Source organism: Phyllostomus hastatus, unplaced genomic scaffold (genome assembly GCF_019186645.2).
Source record: "Phyllostomus hastatus isolate PE091 unplaced genomic scaffold, TTU_PhHast_1.1 phas_scaffold_442, whole genome shotgun sequence".
NCBI lineage: Eukaryota > Metazoa > Chordata > Mammalia > Chiroptera > Phyllostomidae > Phyllostomus > Phyllostomus hastatus.
The window spans coordinates 5,878,758-5,904,844 of record NW_025334030.1 but is presented as its reverse complement, the minus strand read 5'-3'; the positions used below and the strand labels follow the sequence as shown (position 1 = coordinate 5,904,844).

Below are 26,087 nucleotides of genomic sequence, written 5' to 3'. Positions count from 1 at the left end.
CGTGAGTTGACCCCGGGGGGCTGCAGCAGTACAGACATGGTTTGAATCTAGACATATCCTCTTGCACCCAGCAAGGCACAAAAATGCCAACAGGGACTGTTCTGTCTCTCAGCGAGACCGCACGTGGCTCTGGAAAAGATTCTCCCTGGGAAGTGGATTACATTGGACTGGTGCCAGCAGCCACTTGGCACTATCAACAGGTCCTAACAGGAACAGATGTGTAACTTCACACTGCATTTTGCATACCCGGTGACAAGTACAAACACTCAAAATACTATTAAGAATTGGGATGGAAAATACCGTATCCGTCTGTACCATCAGGTTACAGTTCTTCAGACCAAGGGACACACTTCACAGCTGATAATGTCCCATGATGGACAGAGAGGTGTCCTCTTTAGTACGAATTTGATAGGAAATTGAAAAGAGCAGTTAAAACACTGGATGTCTAAAATAGCAGGAAAGGTGTGTAAGACATGAAAGGCTGACTTACACGCTTTCTCGAGTGTGTGCTCACACTCAACCTGAGGGGGCCTTAGAGTTCTGGGGAAGGGGTGTGGGGGAGGATGCCATTGTGACTCAAGTTCTTCCCTACAGCACCGCAACATGTTTTCTTACCTGACACAGTAGTCCCAGCACCTGCGCTGCCACCGCAGGTGCCCGAAGCAAAGAGGATCTTAGGCAAGAAACTTAACTGTATACTGTTAAGCCTTTGTGTCAGAATTCCTAAGGGATGATGGGACAGGTTGTGCCTTCACTCCATCAGGTAGAGTTGGGACTGACAGTGGATGCTGGTGTGCTGTCTAGTGGTCCTGATAGCCCATGAGTTCTACACTTGGAGCTTCACCCTGTCTGAGTGAGAGTGGCCGGAGGGGAGGCACTGGCCAAACCGGTGTTACTGCCTGCAATCTGGACCAGCATGGCAGCCGAACCTAGCAACCCTTCCAAGGGTGGAAAAGTCAGGGTAAGAAAAATGACAAATGGAGAGAAGTAGCAATAATAATAGAGGGCAAGAGATGAGTAACTGGGTTATGCAGCAAGGGAAATCCAACATTTGTTTATTTTTTATTAATACCTGAAGAGAGGCTCAGCAAGAAATGACACTTAGTCTGAGAGGGTGAAGCCTTGTGTTTGCTGAGAGCGTCCACACTGTTGGAACCTGACAGGTTTGAGCGGCAGACTGCAAACCTGAATGACATCACCCTGGGAGACGTTTGCATGTGATAAGATGATGGACTGGATAGTTACTCATGATTGAATGAGATTCTGGTAATGGGCCAGTATCTTTTTTTTTAAGATTTTATTTATTTATTTTTAGAGATGGGAAGGGAGGGAGAAAGAGAGAGAGAGAAACATCAATGTGTGGTTGCCTCTTATGTGGCCCCCAGTGGGGACCTGGCCCGCAAATCAGTCATGTGCCCTGACTGGGAATCGAACCTGCGACCCTTTGTTTTGCTGCCCACGCTCAATCCACTGAGCTACGCCAGCCAGGGCAGCCAGTACCTCTTGACTTAAATGATTTGCTGTGAGTGATCCTAGTTCAAAGACTAGAGTGTGGACTGCAATATTGTGATTTATTATGATATTTGGTCTTCATAGTTCCTGGTGTCACAGTTCCCTAAACCCTTGGAATTTCCTAAGTGTATCTTGTTAGGTTAATAAAGTGGCTTTTGGAAACACTTAAGAAGGGAGGCTGGTTGCCGCTGGAGCCATCACAGGAGAGGGGCTGGACGTTGAATCAATCACCAATTCCCAATGCCGATCATAACTCCAGCGAAGCCTCCATAAGAACCCAGAAGGGCGGTCCTAGCTGGTGTGGCTCCTTTGGAGCATCATCCTGTAAACAAAGGTTGTGGGTTCGATCCCTGGTTGGAGTACATACTGGAGGAAACCAATCAATGTTTGTTTTTTCTCTTTCAATATAATGAAAAAAATGTCCTTGGGTGGGGACTGGAAAACAAAACAAAACAAAACAACAAACCCAGAAGGGCAGCATGCCTGTCCTTGTGGAGAGCTTCCACATTGGCAAAGACGTGGGAACGTGGGGGGAGTGGATAGAGGCTCCCTTCCTTTCCTGGTGCCTCTCCTATGTATCTCTTCTATCTGGCAGTTCCTGAGTCATATTCTTTTATAATAAACCTGTAATCTAGTAAGATTTTAAAAAATTATTGATCTTAGACAGAGACTTCAATTTGTTGTTCCACTTACTTATGCATTCATTGGTTGATTCTTATATGTGCCCTCACTGGGATCGAAGCTGCAGCCTTGGTGTGTTGGGATGATGCTCTCATCAGCTGAGCTACCCAGTCAGGGAGACATGTTTCTCTGAGTGTTGTGAGCCTTTTCAGCAAATGAACCAAATCCAAGGAGTGGGTAATGGTAATCTGATTTATAGCTAGCTGGTCAGAAGTACCTGGGCTTGCGGCTAACCTCTGAAGTGCTGGGGAGTGGGGTCAGTCTAGTAAGACTGAGCCCTTAACCTGTGGAATCTGGTGCTGTTTTCAGGTAGTGTCAGAATTGAATTCTTGGATACCCTGCTGGCATCTGAGAACTGCTTACCAGTGGGGGACCCCACCTATGTTGTAAAGGGGTCCAGGAACCCCAATTCAAATACTGTATATTGCAGTTTTCATTAGTGTTTGTATATTTAATATGTGGCCCAAAACAACTCGCCTTCTTCCACTGTGGCCCAGAGATACCAAAAGTTGGACACCCCTGCCTCTAGCTAAAGGACATTTCTTTGCTCCGGTCCCCCCATCCCTGTGCCCTAGCAGTTAGTTACTCTCCTTGGAGGGGAGGAGGGGCACCCTTAGGGGAGCATCAAGATGAGTTCTAGCTAAAGGCCTACTCAGCTAGGGTGCCCCAATAACCCACGTCTCTGATGCAGCAGCCTGGGCTCCTCTTCTCCTTGCACCCCTCACTCTCCCCTTAGGAGCCCAGCCACTACTGCAGGAGTGAGCAGGGGCGAGGCCACCGATTAGTTTTAGTTGGACCAACTCCTGACCTATAGCTTCCTGTGCTCAGGCTCCCATATGGCCTCATTCCACCGCATCTAGATCCAGCTGAGCCAATTCCTGGCCCACCCTACCTGATGGGCAACTGTGAACACCCTGGCGAGGGGCATGGAAGTGTGGAACCCTGGGCTGGGGGACTCTGCCAGCGGGCCACTGTCAAATTGCTGCTGTTGCTGCTGCTGTTTCCCGCTGGTGCCTGGTATAAGCACTTGGTGAATCCTGGCTACCACACAGTGGGCCACGGGGCTCACCCTACATGTGGTACAGCGCAACACTTCCAGGCCCCTTGCTTGGACACCCAAGCCTGCGTGTGCACACGCAGGGGCCATCTGCCAGAGACACCTTGTACCCCAGGCTGCTGCCAGCCAAGCTCTTCTGCCTCCCGCAGGGGTTCAGGAACCATGGGAGATGCGACGCGCGCCCCCTCCTTAATCCAGGGCCATGCTGAGGCTCAGCCCCTGCCCTTGGCGCCCCCAAGCCTGGCTGAGAAATAGTAGCTTTGGCCTCCTGGGCATGCAGCTCAGCCCGGACTGTGCCTTTTGGCCAGTAAAACCTGCCTGATTCCTGCGCCTCATTTGTGACCCTTTTCCTCCATGATATGTACTTTAACATCAAGTTTTGTGGTGCAAACAGCCACGCCCCCATCCCACAAATATCAGGAGCCATCTATCTGTCCAACACCCCTCCTCTCTGGCGCCTTCATCTGTACGTCCAAGAGGGGCAGAAGGGGAGAAGGGCAGAGGCAAAAACACTGCCTGGACCTGGGTTCCCTTCTCCTTTCTCTGCCAATGCTGCCCCCTCCTGCTTAGGGGTGGGGGGCATCAGACCAGGTCCCGGGTCCCCCAGGAAGGGAGGATTCTCCCCCAGGGGAGGGGTAAGTCACAGCCTGGGTCCTGCTGTCATCCCCCAAGGTGTAGAGGAAAGCAGGAGCTCACACCTCATCGAACCAGAGCCTCCACCTCAGCTTCCTGGGAGCTCCACAGGGTGCTCCCTCACTATGCCTCCTGACCAGGTTGGGGTGATTGTCTGCCTCAATGGGGTGGGACCTCAAGACATGGCAGCCCACCCAACATTTCCCTCATCTCCCAGGGATCTCCTAGGAACCCCTCTCTCCCCTCAGTTTATGGAAAGGAAGTGGGAATCCCAGCCCCTTCTTCACAGCTGTGCTCTTCCTCTAGGTAGGTAGAGCCCTCCAGCTGAGTCTCCTTGCCTCCTCAGGGACCCTCCACCTCTTATCCCCCTCTGCTATTCCAGCTATTGGCTCCAGCACCCCCCCATGTAATATGGGGTACCCTCCCTCCATCTGGGCCCCCTTCCAGCTCCTCTCTTAAAAGGATCTGGGCCCTCCCACCCTCGTGCTTCCTCTTCAACTCTTTTCAGTATGGGCTCAGGCTCCCACAACTGTCCTGGACCCTCAACTGTCCTGGATCACCTGGGCACTGTGATCTGAGGCTGTCTGCCCCTGGAGTCCTTTCTCGGCCGTGTGCCCAAGTCTCCCCTTAGGATACCCAGCAAGGATGGAGGAGAGGTGGTCCCATGTCTGTCTTGTTTTGGGATGTCCATGTGGAACCAGCCTCCACACTGCCCCCATGGCCTCTGGAATTCCTAATTTCTCCTCACTGGCAATTCCTTCTCATCTCCTGGATGCATCCTGTGCACCTGGTCCCCTAATGTGGGTGCTCATTTTTACTCCATTCTTTCAGTTCTTACCTTGAATTTATTTACCCTGAATCCACCCAGGTTGATGATTTTTTGTTTTTGTTTTTTTGCCCCAGGATCTGCACTGGCAGAAGGGGTGGACCCAGACCCCTTAGGTCCTCTTTCTACACCACTGAGCCCACTCCTGCCCTCGCTCTTTCTCAAACCTGACCTTTCAAACCATAGGTTTTCTTGTCACACGCAGTACACACTAAAATGGCTCCCTGTCTCTCACTCTCATTGCTTCTGTCCCTCCCCACAGCCTGCAAACACTCTGGGCAGGTTCCAGCACTATGGTCCACCCCGAAAGACTCTTGGGCTCCAGCTGGGATTAAATGTCCCTCCTTGGGGCTGCCCCAAACCCTGGGCTTGCCAAGGTACAGAAATCCCTGTTTCCATGGGTCTCAGAGATGTTTCCCCAGTCCTCGCCAGCGTTTGGCACCAAGTGGTCAGCAAATATTTGGTCACAAGTGTTGGAACTCCTGGTGAAAGGCCAGATTTCATGTTGCCTGAGGTACCCCAGTCCAGGAGGTTGGTGCTAGGTCCAAGGTGAGAAAGCATAGCAGATTAGGGGCTCAGCTTCTTCGCCTAGCACCGTCGTAGCACCCCTACATCTTGTATTGCAAACAGCCATAGGGCGCGGACCTCACTCCAGTCCCCACTTTGTAGGGCTGGGCCGAGTTGGAGCCGGAGGGATGGGGCCTGGGGCAGCCCTTCAGGCAATGCGATCCCACCCAGAGCCAGCAGGTGTCAGTGCGGGGCTGCGCCTCTGGACTACAGCCCCGCTCCACGCCTCCGGCAATGGGTGGGACTGGGGTGTGCCGCAGGCGGGGCCAGAGTGAGGTGGGCGGGGCACGGCCGCCCAGACGCCCCCGGGGGTTTCCCGCGCCTTCTCCCTCTTTGGTACTCGAGGTTGTCCTGTTCTCTCTCTCTCTCTCTTCTGGGTCTCCTTCTGATCTCTTCCAGCCACCGTGGTCCCGCTTGCTCCAATTTTGGGCTCAGAAGAGAGGCTTGGTGTTGTCTGAGGGAGGAGCCATAAGCCTGAGGTCCTGGTTATCCCGTGGGGCCATTAAAGCCCATTAGGGAGGGAGGCAGCGCCAGCCGAGGAAGCTCTGGGCTGTTACCCGGACGTCGGACAAATGGCTGGGTACGGACACATCCTCTGAGACTAGGCCTCCGCCCACTGCTACACCCTAAGTCTCCGCCCAGGCCCAGGCTCCGCCCACTGCTGGGGTATTGCTGCTGGGAGCTGGGCTCAGAGCTCAGGAAAGCCCCCTCCTTACTCAAGGTGGACCCTCTGACTCCCCAAGGGAAGGGAACCCCGAAAGGTCTGCCTAGCCTAGCAAGGTGACAGGAGTGGGTGAAGGCGTGGAGATCACCCAGACCACCGCTGACCAGACTTCCTTCCCGCCTGTTGCCCGCCTCACTACCCATCTCCCCTACCCACTTCTCCAGCGACCACAAACAACTCACAGCCCCTGGACCCCTTTCCCTTTCACAAGTCCATAATTCTGGCCTTCTGCTTTTGTCTTTTTTTATAAGTCCCTCATCTTCATCACAGCGCCGGAGGCCCGAGGCTGGAGGAAGCGCCGGGGAGTTTGCTTTGGAGAGCTGCTGGTCGCGCTTCCTCACCGCTGTTACTTCAGGCCCTACACACTGACCCTGCCCCCTCTCACTCCTGTCTGTTCCCCCTTTGGAATTTTTATCTGTAGGTCTTCCCGGGCCTTTGTTTGTTGTCGGTATCCACTTCCTTTGTTGCCCACCCCCTTTTGTTTTTCTATTACCTTCCCTGGTATTTCCTGGGCCTTGGGGCCTCCTTTGTTATTCTGAGATGCAGTGTTTGTCCCTGGCCCCTGGCTGTGGCCACGTGCCCTTTTAGCCCTCCTTCCAGCTGTGTTGGTCCCATGGGTCTTCACTCACAGGCTGAGTCCTTTGCTATGGAACACAAAAGGGCCTAAGGCAGATCCGGAGGAGTGAGGAAGTCTGCAAGCATTCTGACCCAGGGAACCCAGGCACCTAACTTGTCTGGTGGTCTCCCACTCAGCCCCTTCCCTCAGTTCTGGGTGATCCCAAAGCTACAGACTGGCAGGCCTTGGGTGGTCCTCGTTCTGGGGTAACCCTTCGGGCCGGTATGTAGTGGACCTCACTGTCCACACCCATCCTTACTGCCCAGTTGAGTCCAGGGAAGCCAGTCACAGGGCAGACTGGCAGCCTCTGGACCGGCAAACAGACAGATGGAGGTGGGCAGCCAGATGAGAGCCTATGGCAGCATCAGCCAGGAACTCGGAGGTATGGGTGGGGACTAACCATACAGCTTTGGCCTAAGTGGCTTTTAGGGGCAGCAGCTGGGGTATGGACACCCAAGGGGCTTCCGCCCTGGGCGGGCCCTGTGCTTGGGTGAGGGCTGGGAGCCCAGGCTGAGTGCACTGGAGAGAGAAGTAGCAGCAAGGACTGGGCCTGAGCAGAGCCTGCTCCTACCCTCATGGGGAACTGTTTGGGCTGGCTGTGCCTGACTCCTGGGGACCAGGTATGTGCTGGGGATGGGTACGCTGAGGAGGAGCTTGCAGCCCCTCCGGGGTTTTTTTCTGTCTGCAGCTGTGAAGAGCATGGACTTGGAATCTCACAGTCCTGGGCCCAAGAGGAGCTGGGGAACCTGGCCTGGGTCTTTTCCTTCTCCACACTAAGTCCCCTGGTCTGTAAAATGGCCTGAGCCTCGGGTTATTACAAGTAAAATGCACTGAGGCACGACAAAGCATTTATGAATGATTCTCCATTGTGATTATTATTGTCTGGTTGGGGGAAGGGTTAGCTCTTGCTTCCAGGAGGGGAGGGGAGAGCTGGGGGTGGAGGAGGGGAGATACCCTGGTTCCTGCTCATGGAAATAGCTCCTGTGAAAGCTGACCACAGGCCAGCACTCAGGGGCCAAAGCCTGCAGCACATTTTATCCCGGATCAGGATTGGGAGGGAGGACCAAGACGCTCTCAGCCCAGCCAGACAAGCACATTTCCTTACTTCACCCTCCCACCTTTTCAGTCACCAACAATGAGGAGGGTCATGAGTGAGGGGCCCTGGCACAGGGAGGGGCTGATGGGGGGAATGTTTAATGGACACATACACCACAGATCAGGGCAAACACTCCTGGGGAGGGCCAGGGAGCCCCTCAGTCACTGGCCTCCAGTAGATCGGGAGGGGCTGCTGTTACCTCACGTTCAAGCCCCTCTTTCTGCCCCCTGGACAATTCTGGAACTCTGAGATGGGCCAGGGCAGCTGTTCGTGCAGGAAGGATCTAGATACATGGACAGTGGTGCTGGTGGTGCTTCCAAAGAAGGGTGGGCAGAGCTGTAGCTCTTGTTACCCTCTGCCCCCTGTGTGAGACTCCTTCAGCTCTAGGACCCTTCCTCTATCCCTCTCCCACCTCAAGAGCCTGTCTTGGTGCAGTGCCCTGCATGCAGTAGGTGCTCAATAAATGTTCCTGGAATAGGAAACAAAGGTGTTGACGGGAACGAGGCTGCCCAGAGTGGGGGGCAAACAGGGGGTCACAGTGATTTGGAACCCTCTGTCCTCGCAGCCTTCCCCTGGGCTCCCCAGAGTTGGCGCGGTGCCGAGACAGGGGCGAGGCCAGGATGGCTTGGACACTGGGCGGGGGCGGAGGGGGCGGGGAAGGGGCGGTGCGGGGGCGGTGTCACCGCCGGAGCTCCAGCTCAAGCCCGAGGCGACGACGGGAGCCGGGTTGGAGCCGCGGAGCGGAGCCGCGGGAATCGCCCCTGGGTCTCCAGCGTCACCCCGTGCCCCTGCTTGCTGGGGGTGGCTGTGAGTGCCGTGGCCAGCCCGTGGCCGGCTGGTGGGTAGCCGGCGCCATGGCCACTCCAGAGCCGCTGCGGCCGCGCCTGTGCTGCCTGGTGCGTGGCGAGCACGGCTACGGCTTCCACCTGCACGGCGAAAAGGGTCGCCGCGGGCAGTTCATTCGCCGCGTGGAGCCAGGCTCCCCGGCCGAGGCGGCCGAGCTGCGCGCCGGGGACCGCCTAGTCGAGGTCAACGGCGTCAACGTGGAGGGCGAAACGCATCACCAGGTGGGTGCCTGCGCCCAGGCCTCAGCACTGTGCTCGGGGCCAGAAGGGGGTCGCACCAGGGCCCGTGTGCCCCCTGCTCTGGGAGGTGGGGGACGTAGCCACGGAGGCAACTGCTGCCGACCTCCTTCCTAGCACCCTCCCACCAAGCTCAGTCAGTCCTGCACCGCGGAGGGAAATCCTGGCAGGGAGGAGCCCGCACTGCGGCTCCTCAGCTCATCTCTCGATCTTCAGGCTTGCTCTGGCCTCAGTGTGCCAAGTATAGAGCTGCGGGGCACTCTGGGGAGGTCTCCGTGGAGGGGGTGCCCTGGGTGCTTTCTATGTGTGTACATGCGCACGTGTACACAACTGTGTATGTATGTGAGTGTGCAGGTCCCTCTGGGGGTCACCCATGTGCGCATTATGTGTTACAGTAAGGGCGCCCTTTTGCGTGCCTGCATGAGTGAGTGTGTGTGGGCTGGACTGTGCATGTGAATGTACTGGTTTGCACCCCAGGTGTGTGTGTGTGTGTGTGTGTGGACAGATCTGTACTCCTGGATGTGTGTGAGCTGCACTGTGTATGTGTGTGTCCAGGCTTGTGTGTTGACCAGTCTGCTTGTGTGTAGTCGTCAGTATGTGTCGGGAGCCCGTGTTCTCGTGGGCATCCTGGTGATGGTGTCTGGGTACCAGTGGGAATTACTGCTGGTTGCCATACATTCCTCTCCTGGGAGGCTGCGCTGTCTTGCCGGGGTCACCAGGCCGAAGTCCCTGCCTCCTGCAGCTGGAGATAAAGGCCAGAGGGAGGGCAGTGTACCTTGTCTACACAGGTTCTGACCCCTGGGGGTGTCCATCTCCCACTGGCTGGCCTGTGACTCACCTGGCTTGGGTACAGCCATTCGTGCTCAGGTTCCTCTGTCTTCACAGCACCTGCACATCCATGACCTGTTTGGGTGTCCAGCCCTGGGGCCTAGAGATTAATATATATTGGTCCTTGGCTGGCCCGGGAGCAGAACTTCTGGGCCTCGTCCATCCATCTGTCTGCTCTCCCGCCTTCCACCCAGAATGTCAACCTGATAAGACTGTTTACTGAAGGAAGGTGGGCGTCAGGGCCAGAGGACTTGGCTTGACAGGGCACAGGGAGGGGCCGGCAGGCCTGGCACCTAGCCACTGTGTAACAGTCGCTGCCACTCTTGCCCTGTTTGTCCTAGGCCTCTGGGTGGTGGTCTAAGAACTTCACACATGGGACCCCATGGGACCCTCTCACTGCCCTGGAAGGGAGGGCGTGCAATTGCAGCTCCCATCTCACAGATGAGAAAACTGATGTTGGAAATGTTGAGTGACTCCTTTGGGTACCGCAGTTGGGAAGCAGTCAGGTGCGGGGGTCCTGCTGCTCAGGGAGAAAGGAGGGGCGGAGGAGCACTGGGGAAAACATGGGGCTGGCTCAGACCCTCCTCTCTATTGACAGTTTTTGCCAAGCAGCTGATGGGGGCCTCTCATTTGCCTTCCCCCGGGCTTTGGGGTGGGGATGAGGACGTTACCCTTTCTACCCCAGAGCCAAGTGGGCAGTTGCTCCTTCTTCCTGCAAGGCACACCCTGGCATGCATGCCCTATGACCACCCATATGCTCCAGACACTCCATAGGCACCTGCATAGGCGTGCAGATGGCCACATGCCACACTTGTCCCACAGGCGATCCTGCCCCTCCCGCCTCCGCCTGCTGGGTTTGAATCCTGCTTCATGTGTGGTTCCTGAGTAGGTGCCTTGCCAAGAACCCAGGGCTTTCTCCTTCTGCAGGTCCAGCAAGAATGGGCCTGTGATCAGGGGGCGGGGGGACAGGAACGGACGGCCTAGATGCAGGGGTTTAGACTTCCATGCTCTACCACTGAGAAGGACAGAAATGGACACAAGACACGCCCAGACAGACAGCCAGGAGATGCTGTCTCTCTCAAACCCAGACTGAGAGACAGACCCTGGAACAGACAGATGCATACCTGCATCTATTGGAGAAGAGCTTGGGCTGAGGCAAAGCCTTGGGACCACACTGCACCTCTTGCAGCCTGGGCCCCAGTATCAGGAGACCCAGCAGAGGAGGGAGGGACTGCTGGAGCCTGGGGGTAAGGGGTGGAGCCGACAGGCCCCTTGGTCCTGCCACCCACTCCTAGTAGGCCATCCTTGAGCAGTGCCACTGTCCATGTGCTGCCCAGAGAGCTGGCTGCTGACCCACTCCCACCTGCCTGTCCCAGGTGGTGCAGAGGATCAAGGCTGTGGAAGGGCAGACCCGGCTGCTGGTGGTAGACAAGGAGACTGACGAGGAGCTGCGCCGACGGCAGCTGACCTGCACTGAGGAGATGGCCCAGCAAGGTCTTCCACCCGCCCATGACCTCTGGGAGCCAAAGCCGGTCTGGACGCATGCAGGCAGCCTTGGCTCCAAGGATGGCCAGAAGGTATGGCAGATTCGGCCCACAGGGACCACCCTGGCTTTTTCTAGAACCATCTTGGCCTCTTGATAGCAGTCTGTTTCTGGTCACCTCCAGAAGTCACTCTCTCAGACTCTTCCGCCTCTCAGGGCCTTTCTTTGCCCCCGGTGACTACCCTCTTGGCTACATTCTTTCCGTCCTCAGTCTGTTTTAAGCTGGTTAGGATCAGGGCAGCCTGGTCCTCAGCCCCTGGCCCTCTTCCAGAATGCTCGGAGCCACCTGATCTAGCGAGGGGCCACTCTGACGAGGCTCCCTCCCCTTTCTGGGGACTGAGGAACCCAGCCCAGGGAGGGGCTGCTGGGATGTCCAGCTCTTTGCCTCTATCTGGTGTCTGTCTGTCTGTCTGTGGCTCTGCCCTTGTGTCTGTCTGCTTGTTCTTTGAAGGCCTTGGGGAATGGGGGCTGGTCCTGCTCTGTGGGCAGTGTAGGGCTGGGGGCAGCTGAGGAGCCGAGTCCTCATCTGATGGTCTGTGGGGTTGGGGCACCTCCCCCATCTCTTCCCCAAGGCTGGAGAGCTGGAAAAGAACTCACGGGGTGGGGGGCGGTTCCAGGGCAGCGGTCCCCAAGCTTTTTGGCATCAGAGACAGGTTTCATGGAACACAGTTTTTCCCTGGGGAGTGGGGGACAGGAAGCATAGCTCAAGTGGTAATGAGAGTGAAGCTTTGGTCGCTCACCTGCCGCTCACCTTTTGCTGTTTGCTCACCTTTTGCTGTTTGCTCACCTTTTGCTGTTCGGCCCGGTTCCTAACAAGCCGCAGGCCAGTACTGGTCAGGGGTTGGGGACCCTGGCTTAGGGGGGTGTCCCTTGGGGGAGGTGACCCCACCTGGGAAGCACCTGGAGGCCAGGAGGAAGAGCCTGGGCCTGCTCGTTCCTCCCTCCTGAAGGTCCCATGGTATTGTCTGTCATGCCCTTTCTCCCTTTTTTATGTTTAAAATAATTTATTTACTTATTTATTTTTAGAGAGAGGGAAAGGAGGGGAGAAAGAGGGAGAGCAGTATCAATGCGTGAGAGAAACAATGATTGGTTGCCTCTCACACAAACCCACAACCCAGGCACATTCCCTGACCTGAGATTGAACGGGATGATGCCTAACCTTCATTTTGAGGGATGATGCCTAACCAATGCCTGAGCCTCACCTGTCTGGGATCCCTTTTTTATTTTTAAAGAAAAATAAATCCCTTTAGGGGATTCAAGCCCAGGGGTTCCTGGGGTGTGAGATCTGAAGTTTCTGGGTGTGCAGGGGATCCCAACGTCTACCTTGACCTGTGCCGTCTGCCTTATCCTGTGCTGTGCTGTGCCGTGCCTGTGACCTGGAGCACTGGCCTGAGCTTTTTGTTCTAAAAGGAGGGGGATGGTCTCATGGCCGAGGTGCCAGGCCCTGTAGTTTGCATTTTGCTCTGGGGCCACTGAAGGCCAGACTAGGGGATGTTAGGTTCAGATCTGTGATCTTGGGGGGTCCTGGGATGGTTAGCTGGCTGGGCTCCCACCGAGCCTGAGGTTGGGAGCCTCCCTCCTTCCTGGGCGTCCTGCACCCCTGCCAGGCTGCGCCCTTCCCCCCAGGCATTTGTCCATTGATTTGGACACAAATGCCAGTGTTCACCTTCCTGTGGAAAACTTCACCCTCAGGCCTTATCATCAGGATGGGGTGACCCACCTTGTCCTTGGGTGGAGCCTTCCCCCTCTGCTATTTAAGTCTCTGGGGCTGCAGGAAGCCCTGGGAGGGGGCTTCCTGTGGGTGTATTTTTAGAGAAACAGAGTGAGGCCTGAACGACAGATTTCTCTAGGGTTGGGGCTGGCCTGCGGCCTGGGACCCCAGAAGGTCAGGGGAGGCCCAGAAGACAGAGACCCCCAGTTTTGTTTGGTTGAGTTCAGAGCCTCAGAAGGAGGTGCTGGGCCTTGGTGGGGGATGACGCTCGCAGGGCTGTGCTCCGAGGGGACAGGAGAGACAGGGCAGGATGTGTGTGCTTTGCTTTCGTGCAGGGCAGAGGGCCCCTTATGTCTTCTCAGACTCAGTTCCTCCTGTTCTGGGGCTGAGAGGAGAGGGGGAGACCGGGGGAGGACACTGGTGTGGCCAGCCCCTCCCTTAAAGGACTGTCAGGGCCTTGTAGGTGGTGACTCAGCCCCTGGCCAGACAGGGGCTGATAGTGGGGGTAGGGGGCAGGCCCCAGATAGAGCCAGGGCAGCTAGCAACTAGCAGTGCCCGATGGGGCACTAATAGACCCTGGGCCCCTTCTTTCCTTACGAGAAGCCTGTGCCCCCAGCCTCTGGTTGTGAGGGTCCTTGCGGGGTGAGAGTGAGTGAGGTAGCGAGAGTCCTGCAGGGGGTGACTGCTTGGCACAGGACCTTGTTCTACCATCGGGTTTCTGGGGCTCTTTGCTCCTGCTGCTGCCCTGCGATCTTCTGCAGATCTGTTCTCCATCCTGGGGCCTGGGTTCTCCCTTGCTTCCATGTCTCCCCAGCCCTGGGGCCTGGGAGCAGGGCAGGGCCTTGCAGCAATTTCCTTCCCTTCTTGGGACGGAAACCTAGTCAGTGGGAAGGGGGGTGGCACGCCAGGCTGGAGCCTCAGTAAGGGGGGCTGTGCTCAGCCACCACCCTGTTCCCCTGAGTGACTCAGCCCCATGACCCCACCTGTCCCTGGGGAGCCTGGGTCTCAGTGGGAGGTGGATAAATGAGGTGGCAGCCTGGGCCGGCCAGAGAGCTCAGGCCACTCCAGGTGGATGCTCACTGTCCGCCACTTCTGTCTTGCCTCCATGGCGCACTCCTGGAGTTCCACACCACCTGCCCCAGTCCCAGGAGCCCCTCCACGGAGCCCATCCCTAGGACTTGTGCAGGTTAGGTGGGGCGGGACTCCAGGAGGGTGGGCAGGGTGGGCAGTGAGAATCCTAACAGCTAGTTTAGCCTGTGTACCCCAGGGTCAGGAGAGGGGACCCTGGTGTGAGCAGGCTGGACCCTGAACGACAACGGGGCCTTTCTCTGCCAAGGCTGGTGAGTCACCATCTGCGGGGGGCACAGCCTGGCTCCCGGGGTACCCCATGCCAGCCTCTTTATCCAGTTAAAGGCACGGCTGGGAGGACAGGGCTTGTCCAGCTCTGGGACCGCCCTGCTGGGAGCCGTGGGAGCCGTGGGAGCCTGAGGGCCTGGCTGGGAGGTGGCAGGAAGTGCGCCGAGCCAGGGCAGGGAGTGAGGAATTCGAGCAATGCGCCGGCGCCCCCTCCAAACCCACTGTTGCCCGCCCTCCTGCAGGGCCTCCCTGCTGGGTTGCTGCACCGCAGCCCCTCGGCTTAAGGGTATAGCGCGAGGTTTGGTGCTCCATGGAACCTGGGCTCTTGTGAGGAGGATTTAGGCTAGACAGAGAAACCTCAGGGCTTGTGTGATGAGAGGCAGCTGTGTTGGGTTGAGGCCAGTGTGGTTCCGAACCCGGATGTGACTTCAGCCTGGCCTCGTGGCCTGGGATGCCCCCTAAGTCGATACCCCCCCAGTCCTTTTCCCGTTTGGGACCTTGACAGCCCCTGCCCTGAAGGTTACTGTGGAGGACGTGGGAAGAGGCCACAACCCGTACCACCAGGCTGTCCCGTCACAGGTGTGGGTCGCCTTGTGTGTCCTGTAGCATGTTTGTGAGCATGTGTTTGGATGTCTTGTCTCTGACCATGGGCTGTACCTCTGCTACCTGGGCCCATGTCCACATTCCAGGTTTGGTTATGTCATGCTTCCCAGTTCCATGTGCGGCCCTGGCCCCAGATCAGCTCTGTCCCAGTCAGCCATGGGGGCCCATGTGCCTGACGGGGCCTCTGGGGAGGTGTGGGCCCTCCTCAGAGCTGCACACCTGCACCTCCAGGTTTGTCTGGGAGAGGACATGAGCCTGTATAGCGAGGCTGTGGAGAATTTGGGGGCTCACATCTTCCCCAGTTCAGACCATGCTGCTCAGCCCCGTCCCCAGGGAACTGAAGGGCAGCAGTTCTGTCCCTGGAGTTCTTGGGGTTATGGGGCCAGATGGTAGCCTGCGGCAGGGGTCCCCAGGGAGTTCTGAGCAGGCTTTGGGGGTTAGAGAAGAGGGGCACGGGCTGGACAGGAAGGAGGTTTTCCCAACAGGTGGGAACCCACTCTGTGAGGAAGGACACTCTTGCTCCCACAGCTGGGTGGCCGCCAACTGGCAGGCAGAATATTCACAGTCAGATTTGGGGTTTGGAACCAGGTTTCAGGCCTGGAGGCTGGAGTGGTCCAGGAGGGGGCCTGGGCTGCAGTGGGGGCGGGGCCCAGGGCCTGGAAACCTCCCCTGAGGGCCGAGGGGACTCCCTTCAGTGCCACCCCAGCCTGGCCTAAGGTCCCTCTACCACCTGTAAAGGGGGGGCCTGGTGAGCATTCCCACCCCAACACTCACCCGCACACGCACCTGAGCCCTGAGCGTCCCGGGAAACCTGAGCTGCCGCCTGCCTGCTCACTCCGGCCACCGCCATGTTTAATTGAGCACCAGTAGCCGCTGGCCACTCAGTACCGTGGTCACTGGCTGCCCCAGGCCCCTGCTGGGTGGGGGTCCTGGGGCCCAGCCCCTGCCGGCGCAGCTCCCTGGCCCAGAGCCCTACTGCAGGATGCCAGAGGTAAAGCATGACAGGGCCCTGGGATGTCGATGGGGGACCCGCAGGGCACCGTAGGCCTCTGTGTCTCAGAAGGGAGGGCAGGAGGGCAGGCCCCACCCTCGGCCCTCTTACTGGGCTCCTGCTGCAGCCCCGGCCCGGCATCCCTCTGTCTCTGGTGAGGGTTGGGGTGGAGATGGGGGTGGCTCCAGCTCGCTCTGGAATGTGAAAGCAAACACAGTAGCACTGCTGCCAGCCCTATGGGAGAGAAAACAAAACTGCCCAAGCCCGGGACTCCACGAGCCCCACGCTCTGGAGGGAGGGAGGGAGGGAGGAAGGGAGGGGGCTGCTGGCAGGCAGGGCCCACAAGGACAGCCATCCTCCATATCTAGATGAGTGGCAGCTGCTCTCGCCTGGCCTCTCTAAGGACCCTGGGCCTTGTGCTCAGCGCTGTTGATCCTTGAGCCTGTTGATTTTCCCAACATCTCTAAGGCCCTGGCCCATCAGAAGCCACTGTGGGGATTGGAAGCTAGGCTTTGCCCAAGATGTCAGGGCTGGAAGTCAGTGACAGGCAGCCAAATGGGGCCCCCGGGTGTGGGTGCACAGTGTTTGTCTCTGCCACTGGGCAGGGGCTGATGCCCAGTGAGAGGCTGTGCTCCTTGGTGGTTGCTGCCCACAACCGTGGCTGTGCTGCATGGGGGTGGGGGGTGCAGAGGCCTTGGGGTGGTGTCAGTGGCCTCTGAGGGTGAGAGATCAGAGCCGAAGCCTGACCCGAGTCCCGTGTTCTGCAGGATGTCAATGGGCCTGCAAGGGAGCTTCGCCCCAGGCTCTGCCACCTGGTAAAGGGCCCCCAGGGCTACGGGTTCAACCTGCACAGTGACAAGTCCCGGCCAGGACAGTACATTCGCTCGGTTGACCCAGGCTCGCCCGCCGCCCACTCTGGCCTCCGTGCCCAGGATCGACTCATCGAGGTACCCATCACCGAGGCTTCGGGGTGTCAGGTGCCCTGTGTGCGTTGCCCCCTGCATGTATATCTGTGCTTGTGCCCCTGTCTGCATGTCTGTGCCTGTATCCCCTGTCTGTGTCTGGGCCCCAGGTCCTCCCTGGGAGGAGGGGAGTTTCTGGGAACTTGAGCTGGCATTCCTCTTGCCGCCGCGGCTGGTGACAACATTGATGAATATTTGATGCCACACCTGGCCAGGCAGCCTGGGGGGCTGGTGGGGGCCTGCCCTCAGGCAGTGCTGTCCCCATGCTGCTGGCGGCAGGTGAATGGGCAGAATGTGGAGGGGCTGCGCCACGCAGAGGTGGTCGCCAGCATCAAGGCACGGGAGGATGAGGCCCGGCTACTGGTAGTGGACCCTGAAACAGACGAACACTTCAAGAGGCTGCGGGTCACGCCCACCGAGGAGCATGTGGAAGGTGGGCTGCTGCCCTGGGGGCCTGGGGTGGGGTGGAGTGAGGGGGGCTGGGCAGCCACTGACACACTGTCTCCACAGGTCCACTGCCATCACCAGTCACCAATGGGACCAGCCCTGCCCAGGTGAGAGGGTTGGTCCAGGAGGCCACAGGGGCACCTCTGGGGTCCCCAGGCCTGACAGAACCCCCCACCTCTCTGTATTTTCAAGGCTGTGACACCCAATCTGGCCCCGACACTCCCTGCTTTAATGCCCTCTATGGGTTCTGTCCTGAGCCAGCCATGCCCCAGCCCCACACGGCAGGCAGGCAGGCACCTGCAGCCCGGGGCTGCTGCCCCTGCTGCTCTCTCTGTTCAGCACCTCCTGGTCACCTGGAGTCTCAGTCTGTCCTCAGGAAGCTGTCCCTGGCTCTGTCCCAGGTGATGCTCATGGATGATTTGTGCATCAAAACTGCCCCTCCCTGTTGTGAGTTGGCCAGGGGTGGGCCACCTGCCTGTTCACTGTTTAGTGCCCAGAGTCCTGCCTACAATGGGCTTGGAGCGTGGAGGCCTGGTGCCTACTGCTGGAGGAACAAATGCAGCTCTGGCACGTGCTTGTGTGTGTGCATGTGTGTATACCAGTGACTCTGGGCAGGGCCCCTGAAGCTACACCTTGCCCTTGGTTTCCCAGCTCAATGGTGGCTCAGCGTGTTCGTCCCGAAGCGATCTACCTGGCTTAGACAAGGACAATGAGGTAGCGAACGTCCACCCACCTCCTCTGCTGTGCTTACACTTTTGGGGGTGGGCCAGAGAGGCCTTTAGGGTGGGTGTTTGTGGAACTTTCTACTTGGGCAGTGGGGCCACTGCCTCCAGGAAGCCTTCCTGGGCTCGCTGCCTCAGCCCCACCAGGTGGCCTCTAGTGTGAGCTCCTTGGGGAGGATCCAGGTTTGGGGGCTCGGGTCCAGGGCTCACTCTGGCCATCTGCCTGCCCTCAGGACGGCAGCACCTGGAAGCACGACCCGTTTCAGGAGAGTGGCCTCCACCTGAGCCCCACGGCGGCTGAGGCCAAGGAGAAGGCAAGAGCCACCCGGGTCAACAAGCGGGCACCGCAGATGGACTGGAATCGGAAGCGTGAGATCTTCAGCAACTTCTGAGTCTCCCTCCCCACCCATTTGCTGGACCTGGGCCTCCTCCCTGCATGGACTTTGGGTCTCGCCCCTTGGGTCCAGACCAAGAGTTCCCCAAGCCTCAGTGGACTGGAGGAGGTGCATCCTCACTCCCAGAAGCCATGGTGGTCCCACCACCACCCAGGAACCTACCCACGTCTCAGTGAGTCCCTGTCCAGAGCCCCTTACCGTGGGTGCTGAGGGAACGTGGCAGCAAGACTAGGGAGAGGGAGCCCCCAGTATGTGAGAGAGACATTGAGAAAGGGAGGGGTGGCGGTGTGACCCTAGGGGCCAGGCCCTTGCTGCTCTGCCTGGGCCTGCTGATTTAAAGGAATTTGTGGTTTTGCTTTTTTTCCAAAAAGAGCTCCAGCTCGACACATGTTTCCACTTAATACCAGAGCCCCCACCCCCACCAGGACGTGCTCTCTAAATAATTGCAATAAAACAAACCTTTCTCTACAAACCATTTCCTCCCCCACCCCCTCCTGGGCAGGAGCCATCCTGGGTGGGAATCCCTGGGACTTCCTGGGACCGAGAGGGGGTGGGCAAGCTGTTTGAGGGGGCTTCAGGTGAAGCTGGGGAGGCCAGATGTGGCTGTTAAGAGCTTTCCCTGAGCTCCATCTTTGCCTTCTGTGGTATGGGGGTTCACTAGACCAGGCTCTCTATGTCCCCACCACACCAGGGATCTAGGGCGCAGGGCCTGGGTTCTCTGAGGGGCCCAAGGATGGAGGCTTCCTGTCCCTGATGAGGGCAGCTTCTGGACAGGCCCCATGTCCTGCACCACCTCCCCCAAGCTTGGGGAGCGTGGCTGTGCAAGATGCTACCCCAGGAGCGACTCCAGTCTTTGAGCTCAGCTCCTGCCCAAAGCCCTCCCCGAGTGCAGCCCCAGACTGCCCTGAAATCTGACATTGGCATCAGCCCTGTAAGCCATAGCGCACCTGCACCCTTGAATAAACAGGCCTTCCTTGGACCCTTGGTTGCCTCTGTCCTTCCTGAGCCCTCAGGGGTGGGGGATGGTGGTCCAGGTAAGAAGACAGCAGCCTGGCCTCCCCCTCCCCAAGTCTCAGCTGCTGAAAACTGGGTCTTATTCTTAAACTTCCCCTTCCTGAATCCATCTACCTGGTAGCTAAACCCAAACCCCTTTCAGTTCCAGCTCCCTCGTCCCTCCCCCAGCCCACTTGGGAGCCCTGCCCTCCTCTCACCCTCTGGTGCTGAGGCCCTTGGCCACCTTTTCTGCCTGGTGAGGCCCAGCTCCTTCGCCGGCACCTCCCATGAAGCTTTCTGGGCCCTTGACACCCCATGATACAGGGCGACCCCCAACCCCCCAGCAGGTACACAAAGGTCAGGCCTGGTGCTCTGTGACACAGCGCCTGGGCCTCCTGGTGTTCTGGAGGCCCAGTGGCTCTGTAAGCCCTGGGGGTGGGGCCTCCTGGTAGAGGCGAGGCTCTCAGGGGGCACCAAGTTCAGGAAAGGGGCTGTTTCTGGGCCCCCGGCCAGCTGCTGAGGGAGGGAGGAAGCCTAGGTCCCCAGCGTCCCCAGCAGGCTTCCCAGCGGCAGGCTACAGCTGGCTTGCATGATCTGCTTCTTCAGTCTGGGCTCCTGCACCCCCGCCCGCAGTGTACGCAGCCCCGATTGTCACGTGCACATCCTGGCCTCCCAGACAGCCCCACTCCAGACATGTAACACAAAGCCCACGCACCTTCTACCAAGGGCAGAAGGTGCCCTACTATTGCAAACCCCCAAACTTTATTATGAACAGGCTACAGCTCTCCAGCAAAGTCACAGAACAGACATGGCCTTCAGAGTCCCCGTGCTGCTGGGCACAGGGCCTGGTTGAGGCAGGCCTGGCATCGTGGTCGGATAGGCAGACAGATCTGCTGGCCAAAGCCCACCAAGAGTCCGTTAATCTCTCTCCACACATCCCTGTGGGGGTGAGAATGAGTGAGTGCAGAGAGAGAGAGAGAGAGAGAGAGAGAGGGAGAGGGAGGGAGGGAGGGAGGGGGAGGGAGGGAGAGGGAGAGGGAGAGAAGGAGGAGGGAGGGAGGGGAGACCCATCTTGCCCCTGTGATAGCACCTGGGCAACCACTCCTCCAGGGCTGCACGGGTCTCCTCTGGGGACTTGGTTGTCTTCTTGGTCCACCCAAGTCGGTTGGCAATTCTGTGCACATGTGTGTCCACTGCTGCTGGGAGACAGGGCAGAGTGAATGTGGGGCATGCTAGCAGACCAGCCCTTTCCTGCCCATGGCCCCACCTTTAGCCCAGGTTGGGGGGGGGGGCCCTGAGTCTCCCTGGCCTCCACATGGAGTGTCTGAGGAGGGCCCAGAACTGCGCAGTACTGGCTACAGACATGACAGTGGGTCACCAGGCCACCCCCATTACTGGACAGGGGCTGTAGCCAGAACCCAGAGGACTTGGGCCCTCATTTGGGGTGCAGGGAACAGTGGGTGCCAGTGTGAGGCCATTGCCTGCAGAGGCAACACCTGTAAAGGACACAGTGGGATGCACAGCCAGGCCAGCTGTGGCTGTCATCCACCTGGACCATGGAGGTGACTGTGCTGTCACCCAGAGGCCCAGCCTAGGGTCACACCACACCATACCTCCTGTGGGCTGGTCCAGGAGGACAACTGCTTCCCCTGCTTTTTGGCCAAAGCTCAGAGAGGTCACATGCCTTGCCCAAGGTCACCCAGGTGGGGTGGCAGAGCTGGGATCAGCTTTTTCATTGAAGGGGCTTCTAAGGAAGCCCCTGAGAGGCAAATCCTACTCTTCCTAGGGTCTCTCTACAGGTGACAGGGCCCACAGCCAGAAAGGATGACACTCTGATGTTCATGTCTGCTGTGTCTGCTATCCCCAAAGCCCTGTCCTGTCAGGCAGCAGGCAGGGGGCCCTTCACCACAGATGGGTCAGACCACTCCTGGAAAAGAGCAGCTAAGGACAGCCGCCTAGATAAGCTCAAGTATCTGCTGAGAGGCTGGCATATTCAGGAGCCCTAGTCTGAGGAGGCTGTGTCCCTCCTTGCAATGGCCCTAGCCCCTCCTTGACCTGGTTCTGGCTCTCTGGGGCTGCCACCCCTAGCTGCCCTTCTACTCACAGGCAGGGCTAGAAAAAGGCTCCCACCCCAGGGGGCAGGCTTCACAAGCTGCAGGAGCTGGGGGTGTCCCCACCCCCTCCAAGCTCCCCCTGTATGCTTCCCAGAGAAGCCATGGGGTTGGGGAGCAGAGAGGTCGCAGGTCATGCCTTGGTTTCTGGGTTGGCTGGGCCTGCTGCTAGGGCCTCAGAAGCCCTAACTCTGGGCAAAGCCTTAGAAAACAGCTGCTGCACCTGACCCAGGGTCTGTCTCCACACACGATCCTCTGATGCTGGGATGCCCGGCCTGGATCTAGGAAGGGATTCCGGCAAGGGGCTCCTCCACCCCAGCTCCTCCTCCCCATGCCTCCTCTCCCCGGGTCCTCCTGCCTTCACAATGCCACCACAATCTGCCCACACTCATCCCAGAGCCCCCTGCCTCTGGCCCTCTCTACCACCTCGTGACTTTGCAGATGCTGTTCTCCTGCCTGGAACACACTTCATCCTCATGGCCCCCACACCCTGTCCCCCCAGCCCCCCGCACTTCAGTTCTGGGCTGAGTTATCACTTCCTCAGGAAGTCTTCCCAGGTGCATACCCCATCATGGTTCTACCCCACCAGTAAGGACTGTGCAACGTCTCTCTTCCTCAGGTAGCACAGACCCCAAGTCTGTCCCTGAGTCCATCACCAGAGACCAGCACAAAGTAGGTGCTCAGCAAATGGGAGCTCCTGCCATTGGTACTCATCTCAGGGCAAGACAGGCCTAGCTCAGTGCTGGGAACACCTTCTGACCCTTTGGGCTGAGTTATAGATGAGACCCGAGCTGGGATCACAGGTCACGGGCTGTGGGGAACCCTGAGAGCGGTCAGTAAGTTGAGAGCTGGCCCCACTCTCCTCGTGGGGACATGCCACTCACCGATGCCTGACACAGTACCCCAGGCCACAGCCATGGCCAAGTGTGCCATTTTGGGCCCGACACCTGGCAGTGCCACCAGCTCTGCCACAGAGGTGGGGATGTCCCCATCATAGTGCTGCTGCAGGATGGCGCTGGTCTGCTTGATGTACTTCACCTTGTTCTGAGAGATAGGGAGAAGGGGGTGTTAATCCTGGAGGTAGAAGGTAGGTCCAACCTGGAAGGACAAGGCCAAAGAGGAACCACAGGTGCCTAAAGCTGCTTGTCACCTGCCCAGGACATACTCAGAGGCACCTACTTGCTCCTGTCCCCCCACAAAGTAAGAATGAACCAAAGGCAGCAGGCAGCTTGAGGGTGGCTCAGTGTAGGCAAGCACCCCTCCCTCCCACCTGTCTGGGCCAGTAACCTGCCTGTGGGGTCCAGCTTGGGTTCCTCCTGCCCCTTTATTACCCCCAGAGGCCAGGCAGGCTAAGCAAGGCCAGCCACGCCAGGAGCTGGGTTCAGCAGCACCTGGGCCTTCAGGAAGGAAGGCTGGAGCCTGGGGTTCCCTGCTAGCCGCCAGGCCAGCTGGGTGGTTCCCATCCTGTGCCTGAGCAGAAAGGGCTATTTAAAACCCATCTGACACACTGCAACCCACACCACTGCCTAAAGGAAGCAGCCACACCCACCGGCTACTTACACCAGATCTGCCCACCTAAAAAACTGTGCTGTGGCCTCTTGGGACTCTGGAAGGGAAGGGGTGACACACTCCAGGGAGGCTTAGAGTAAACAAAGGGAACGGTGGGTGGGCAGGCTCAGTGAGGAAAGGAAGGGCCGGGCAGCTGGGCGGGGAGGTGGAGGAAGGAAGGGGTGGGCTACAAACAGGAAAGGCCAAGGAGCGCCAGGGCCTAGACTGGAGGCCCCATTGCCTGGCCCACTGTGGGCTGCTCAGAGGGGCGGGGGGCTCCAGTGAGAACTCACATCCATCTGGACACCTGTGGCCAGAAATGTCAGAAATGTCTAACCTGGTCTCCTGTACCCCGACAGCTGCCCCCCCCAGCCCCCCAGCCCCAGCCACTTGATGTCTTTTCCAGGCCAGGGGCAACCCCAGCCACGTTCACCACAGGCTAGGCTCACCCTCCAGAAGCCCACAGGGTAGATGAGTCTGCCCAGTGTGATGTCGTCTGTCTGCAGGATGCTGTCCACTGTCAGGCCCCGGGCCTGTAGCCGCTTCATGGCACCTGCTGTCACCTGATCTTTGGTCTGGCTGGAGAGCATCAATGACAGCAGCACCTGGTACCTCCGCACCTGCTCTCAGTGACAGGGATGAGAATGGTGGTGGGTCCTGGGTGCTCACTATGGGCCAGGCCCAGCCAAGCCCTTTACCTACCTGGGAATGTATGGGCTGTCAGCCTTCCACCCGCCCTGGCCAATGTGGGGGAGGCGTGTAGAGTTTGGCCTGGGCCTACTTTTCATCTATAACATGGGGACAATGATAGCACCTGTTTCTCAGAATCACTGTGAGGCTTAATGAATCATTACAACACATAGGCTTGCACCTGGCACAATGTCAGTGCAGCAGCCATTAGCTGTACAGTCACTGCTGTGTGAATGATGCTACCACCCACGTGACAAAGAAGCAAACTGAGGCCCAAAGAGCATGTACCTAAGTCAGTGGCGGCAGAGCTGGGATTAGAATCACGCTGGTCAAAGGACTGGGCTCCAGGCCAGGGAAGTGCAAAAACTTCTTTCTCTATCAGCAAACTTACTGAATGCCCCTTATGACCCAGCACCGTGCTGGTAGCAGTCAGAGCACCAGGCCCCATGCCACAGGTACACCTGGCCTGCTGAGTGGCCATGGTAAGGCAAACGAGTTTGCCCAGTGCTCTGGGCCTCAGGTGTGCATCTCAGGGTGGTATCAGCCAAGAGCTGTCGGCTGTCAGGTGCCCTGCCACAGGCCTGAAAGGAGACAAGCATCTTGTTCAGAAGGGGGTCACCAGGCAGACTGGGCCCCTGCCTACCTTTGGGGGTACTCTGGGATCATAGCAGTGCTCAGCCCCCAGCTGGTCCACAGGTGCATCCTTCCCACTCCGCATGGTGCGGATGTTTGCCAGCTGCTGCTGCCAGTCCTGAGGCTCCCAGCTTGGCGCCTTGAGTGGCTTGGTCCCCTCTCCTTTCTCACCATCCGAGGCCTCGTAGGCTACATTCAGGCGTTGGGCCTTCCGTTGACGCTTCACAGGGTGGTAGCTTTTCCTTCCTTCTGCAAAAACATGCCACTCGGTTCTTTCAGTGAGGGACACAGGTAAGGATAAAGTGTTTCCCTACCCGCTCTCTCAGCTCTTATTCTTTCCTTTAAGAAGCGTCCATCATCTACTACACCTGGGGGTGCTCTGTGCTCTGTAGCATGCACTCCAGTGAAGGTTAGCCTTCCTTGTGCCACTGCCCGCCTCCCCCCTACTCCCACACCCACCAAGTCCAAGTTAACACACCAGAACTCTGGTAATAGCCTCCACCATTATGCTCCCTAATCTAGTCTCCACACTGTCAGACAGAATTTTGTAAGACCAAAATTTGTGTCAATTCCTGATTAAAAATCTTCATTGACCCCGGCTGGTGTGGCTTAATGGATTGAATGCTGACCTGTGAACCAAATAGTCAATGGTTCTATTCCCAGTCAGGGCACATGCCTGGGTTGTGGGCAGGTACCCAGTTGGGGGTGTGTGTGTGTGTGTGTGAGGACAGCCACCCATTAATGTTTCTCTCCCTTTCTTTCTCCCTTCCCCCTCTCTCCCTTAAAAAGCAAACAAAACTTAATTGGTTTTTCTTTGTACTCATAATGAACTCCAAACTCTGTCCTGGCATTGAGGCTCCTTCCTACCCGGCTTGACTTGCCACCTGCACCAGCCCCCCCCCCCCCCCCCACGCACGAGTTCCTCCCATCATGCTTCTGTCCTAGTGGGTCTCCTTTCCTGGACTACCCCTGGGGTTCTTGGGTGCTTATGGGAATTCCTGTCTGTCCAATCCTGCAGACGTCATCATAGGACAAGCTGCTGAGGCCCTGTCAGTCTCCTTCCCAGCTCAGGCCCGTGGTAGGCACCCAGTAAGTCCTGAACGACTACAGGTTAAACATAACAAAGGCCATGCCCCTTCTTGTTTTCTCTCAGAGGGGAGAGGACTTCTGGCTAGGGGTATCCTGGGCCCCTGACCTCTCCAAGAGGTAAGCAGCTATGAGAAGAGGGCCAGTCTGCCCCACAGATAGCTTGGCACAAGTGGAACATCCCAGGGCAGGCTAGTGTGGTGGGGAAAACGTCCCTGTTCAGGACAAGGCTGTGAGGAGGTGTGAGTGCCCGGGACTAGCCCCTGTGGACCCTGTCCCTTCCTCTTGGGAATACGGCGCTAGGTGGGAACGCAACTGAACTTGGTGACGAGGAACTGCCTCGCTGCTGCCAGGTCCCCAGCGTCTGGCGTCTGGGTCCTAGCCCGCGTGCCTCAGAGCCCTCGTGGGCACCCCGGGACCCCAGCCCCCAGTCTCTTGCCCTCCCTCCTCTCCTTTCTTTCCCCAGCCCGATCTTGGCGCTACCTGCAGACGCCTCTCCTCCCCTTTGGATCGTCGCGGCCTCCTCCCCACTCCCCGGGGGCCCAGCCCCAGGTCCCCGGCTTTGGCTGCGGGTCACCATCCTCATGCTCACGTAGTTCATGCTGAACTGCGGACTACACATCCCAGAGATCTTCGCGGCCTGTCATGTGACTCAACACTCACCCGGTCTTTCC

General features: G+C 58.1%; 2 protein-coding genes across 4 annotated transcripts; one reads left to right on the top strand and one right to left on the bottom strand.

The window, feature by feature from the left end:
* Positions 1 to 8,396: 8,396 nt before the first annotated feature.
* Positions 8,397 to 19,331, top strand: SLC9A3R2 (SLC9A3 regulator 2). Of its 3 annotated transcripts, XM_045820855.1 has the most exons (7): positions 8,397 to 8,779; positions 10,999 to 11,199; positions 16,594 to 16,773; positions 17,068 to 17,221; positions 17,299 to 17,342; positions 17,887 to 17,949; positions 18,191 to 19,331. In XM_045820855.1, the coding sequence occupies exons 1-7, from the start codon at positions 8,567 to 8,569 to the stop codon at positions 18,347 to 18,349; spliced, it is 1,014 nt and encodes a 337-aa protein (XP_045676811.1). In that variant the 5' UTR covers positions 8,397 to 8,566; the 3' UTR covers positions 18,350 to 19,331. The 3 variants fall into 3 exon arrangements, with proteins under 3 accessions (XP_045676811.1, XP_045676812.1, XP_045676814.1); XM_045820856.1 differs by lacking the exon at positions 17,887 to 17,949; XM_045820858.1 differs by lacking the exons at positions 8,397 to 8,779; positions 10,999 to 11,199 and adding an exon at positions 13,902 to 14,062.
* Positions 19,332 to 20,088: 757 nt separating this feature from the next.
* Positions 20,089 to 26,052, bottom strand: NTHL1 (nth like DNA glycosylase 1). The gene is made up of 6 exons (XM_045820859.1): positions 25,897 to 26,052; positions 24,338 to 24,576; positions 23,454 to 23,624; positions 22,341 to 22,500; positions 20,436 to 20,541; positions 20,089 to 20,284 (listed from the first exon to the last, which is right to left on the bottom strand). Exons 1-6 carry the CDS (start codon positions 26,033 to 26,035, stop codon positions 20,161 to 20,163), a joined length of 939 nt encoding a protein of 312 aa, XP_045676815.1. The 5' UTR covers positions 26,036 to 26,052; the 3' UTR covers positions 20,089 to 20,160.
* Positions 26,053 to 26,087: the final 35 nt, after the last annotated feature.

Excerpts from the sequence above, each read along its gene's own strand:
- SLC9A3R2 (XM_045820855.1), top strand. The coding sequence starts at position 8,567 with ATGGCCACTCCAGAGCCGCTGCGGCCGCGCCTGTGCTGCCTGGTGCGT. Across the intron at positions 11,200-16,593 it reads GCTCCAAGGATGGCCAGAAG|GATGTCAATGGGCCTGCAAG; the intron begins GTATGGCAGATT and ends CGTGTTCTGCAG. Across the intron at positions 17,222-17,298 it reads CACCGAGGAGCATGTGGAAG|GTCCACTGCCATCACCAGTC; the intron begins GTGGGCTGCTGC and ends CTGTCTCCACAG.
- NTHL1 (XM_045820859.1), bottom strand. The coding sequence starts at position 26,035 with ATGTGTAGTCCGCAGTTCAGCATGAACTACGTGAGCATGAGGATGGTG. Across the intron at positions 24,577-25,896 it reads GGGAGGAGAGGCGTCTGCAG|AAGGAAGGAAAAGCTACCAC; the intron begins GTAGCGCCAAGA and ends ATGTTTTTGCAG. Across the intron at positions 22,501-23,453 it reads ACCCTGTGGGCTTCTGGAGG|AACAAGGTGAAGTACATCAA; the intron begins GTGAGCCTAGCC and ends CCTATCTCTCAG.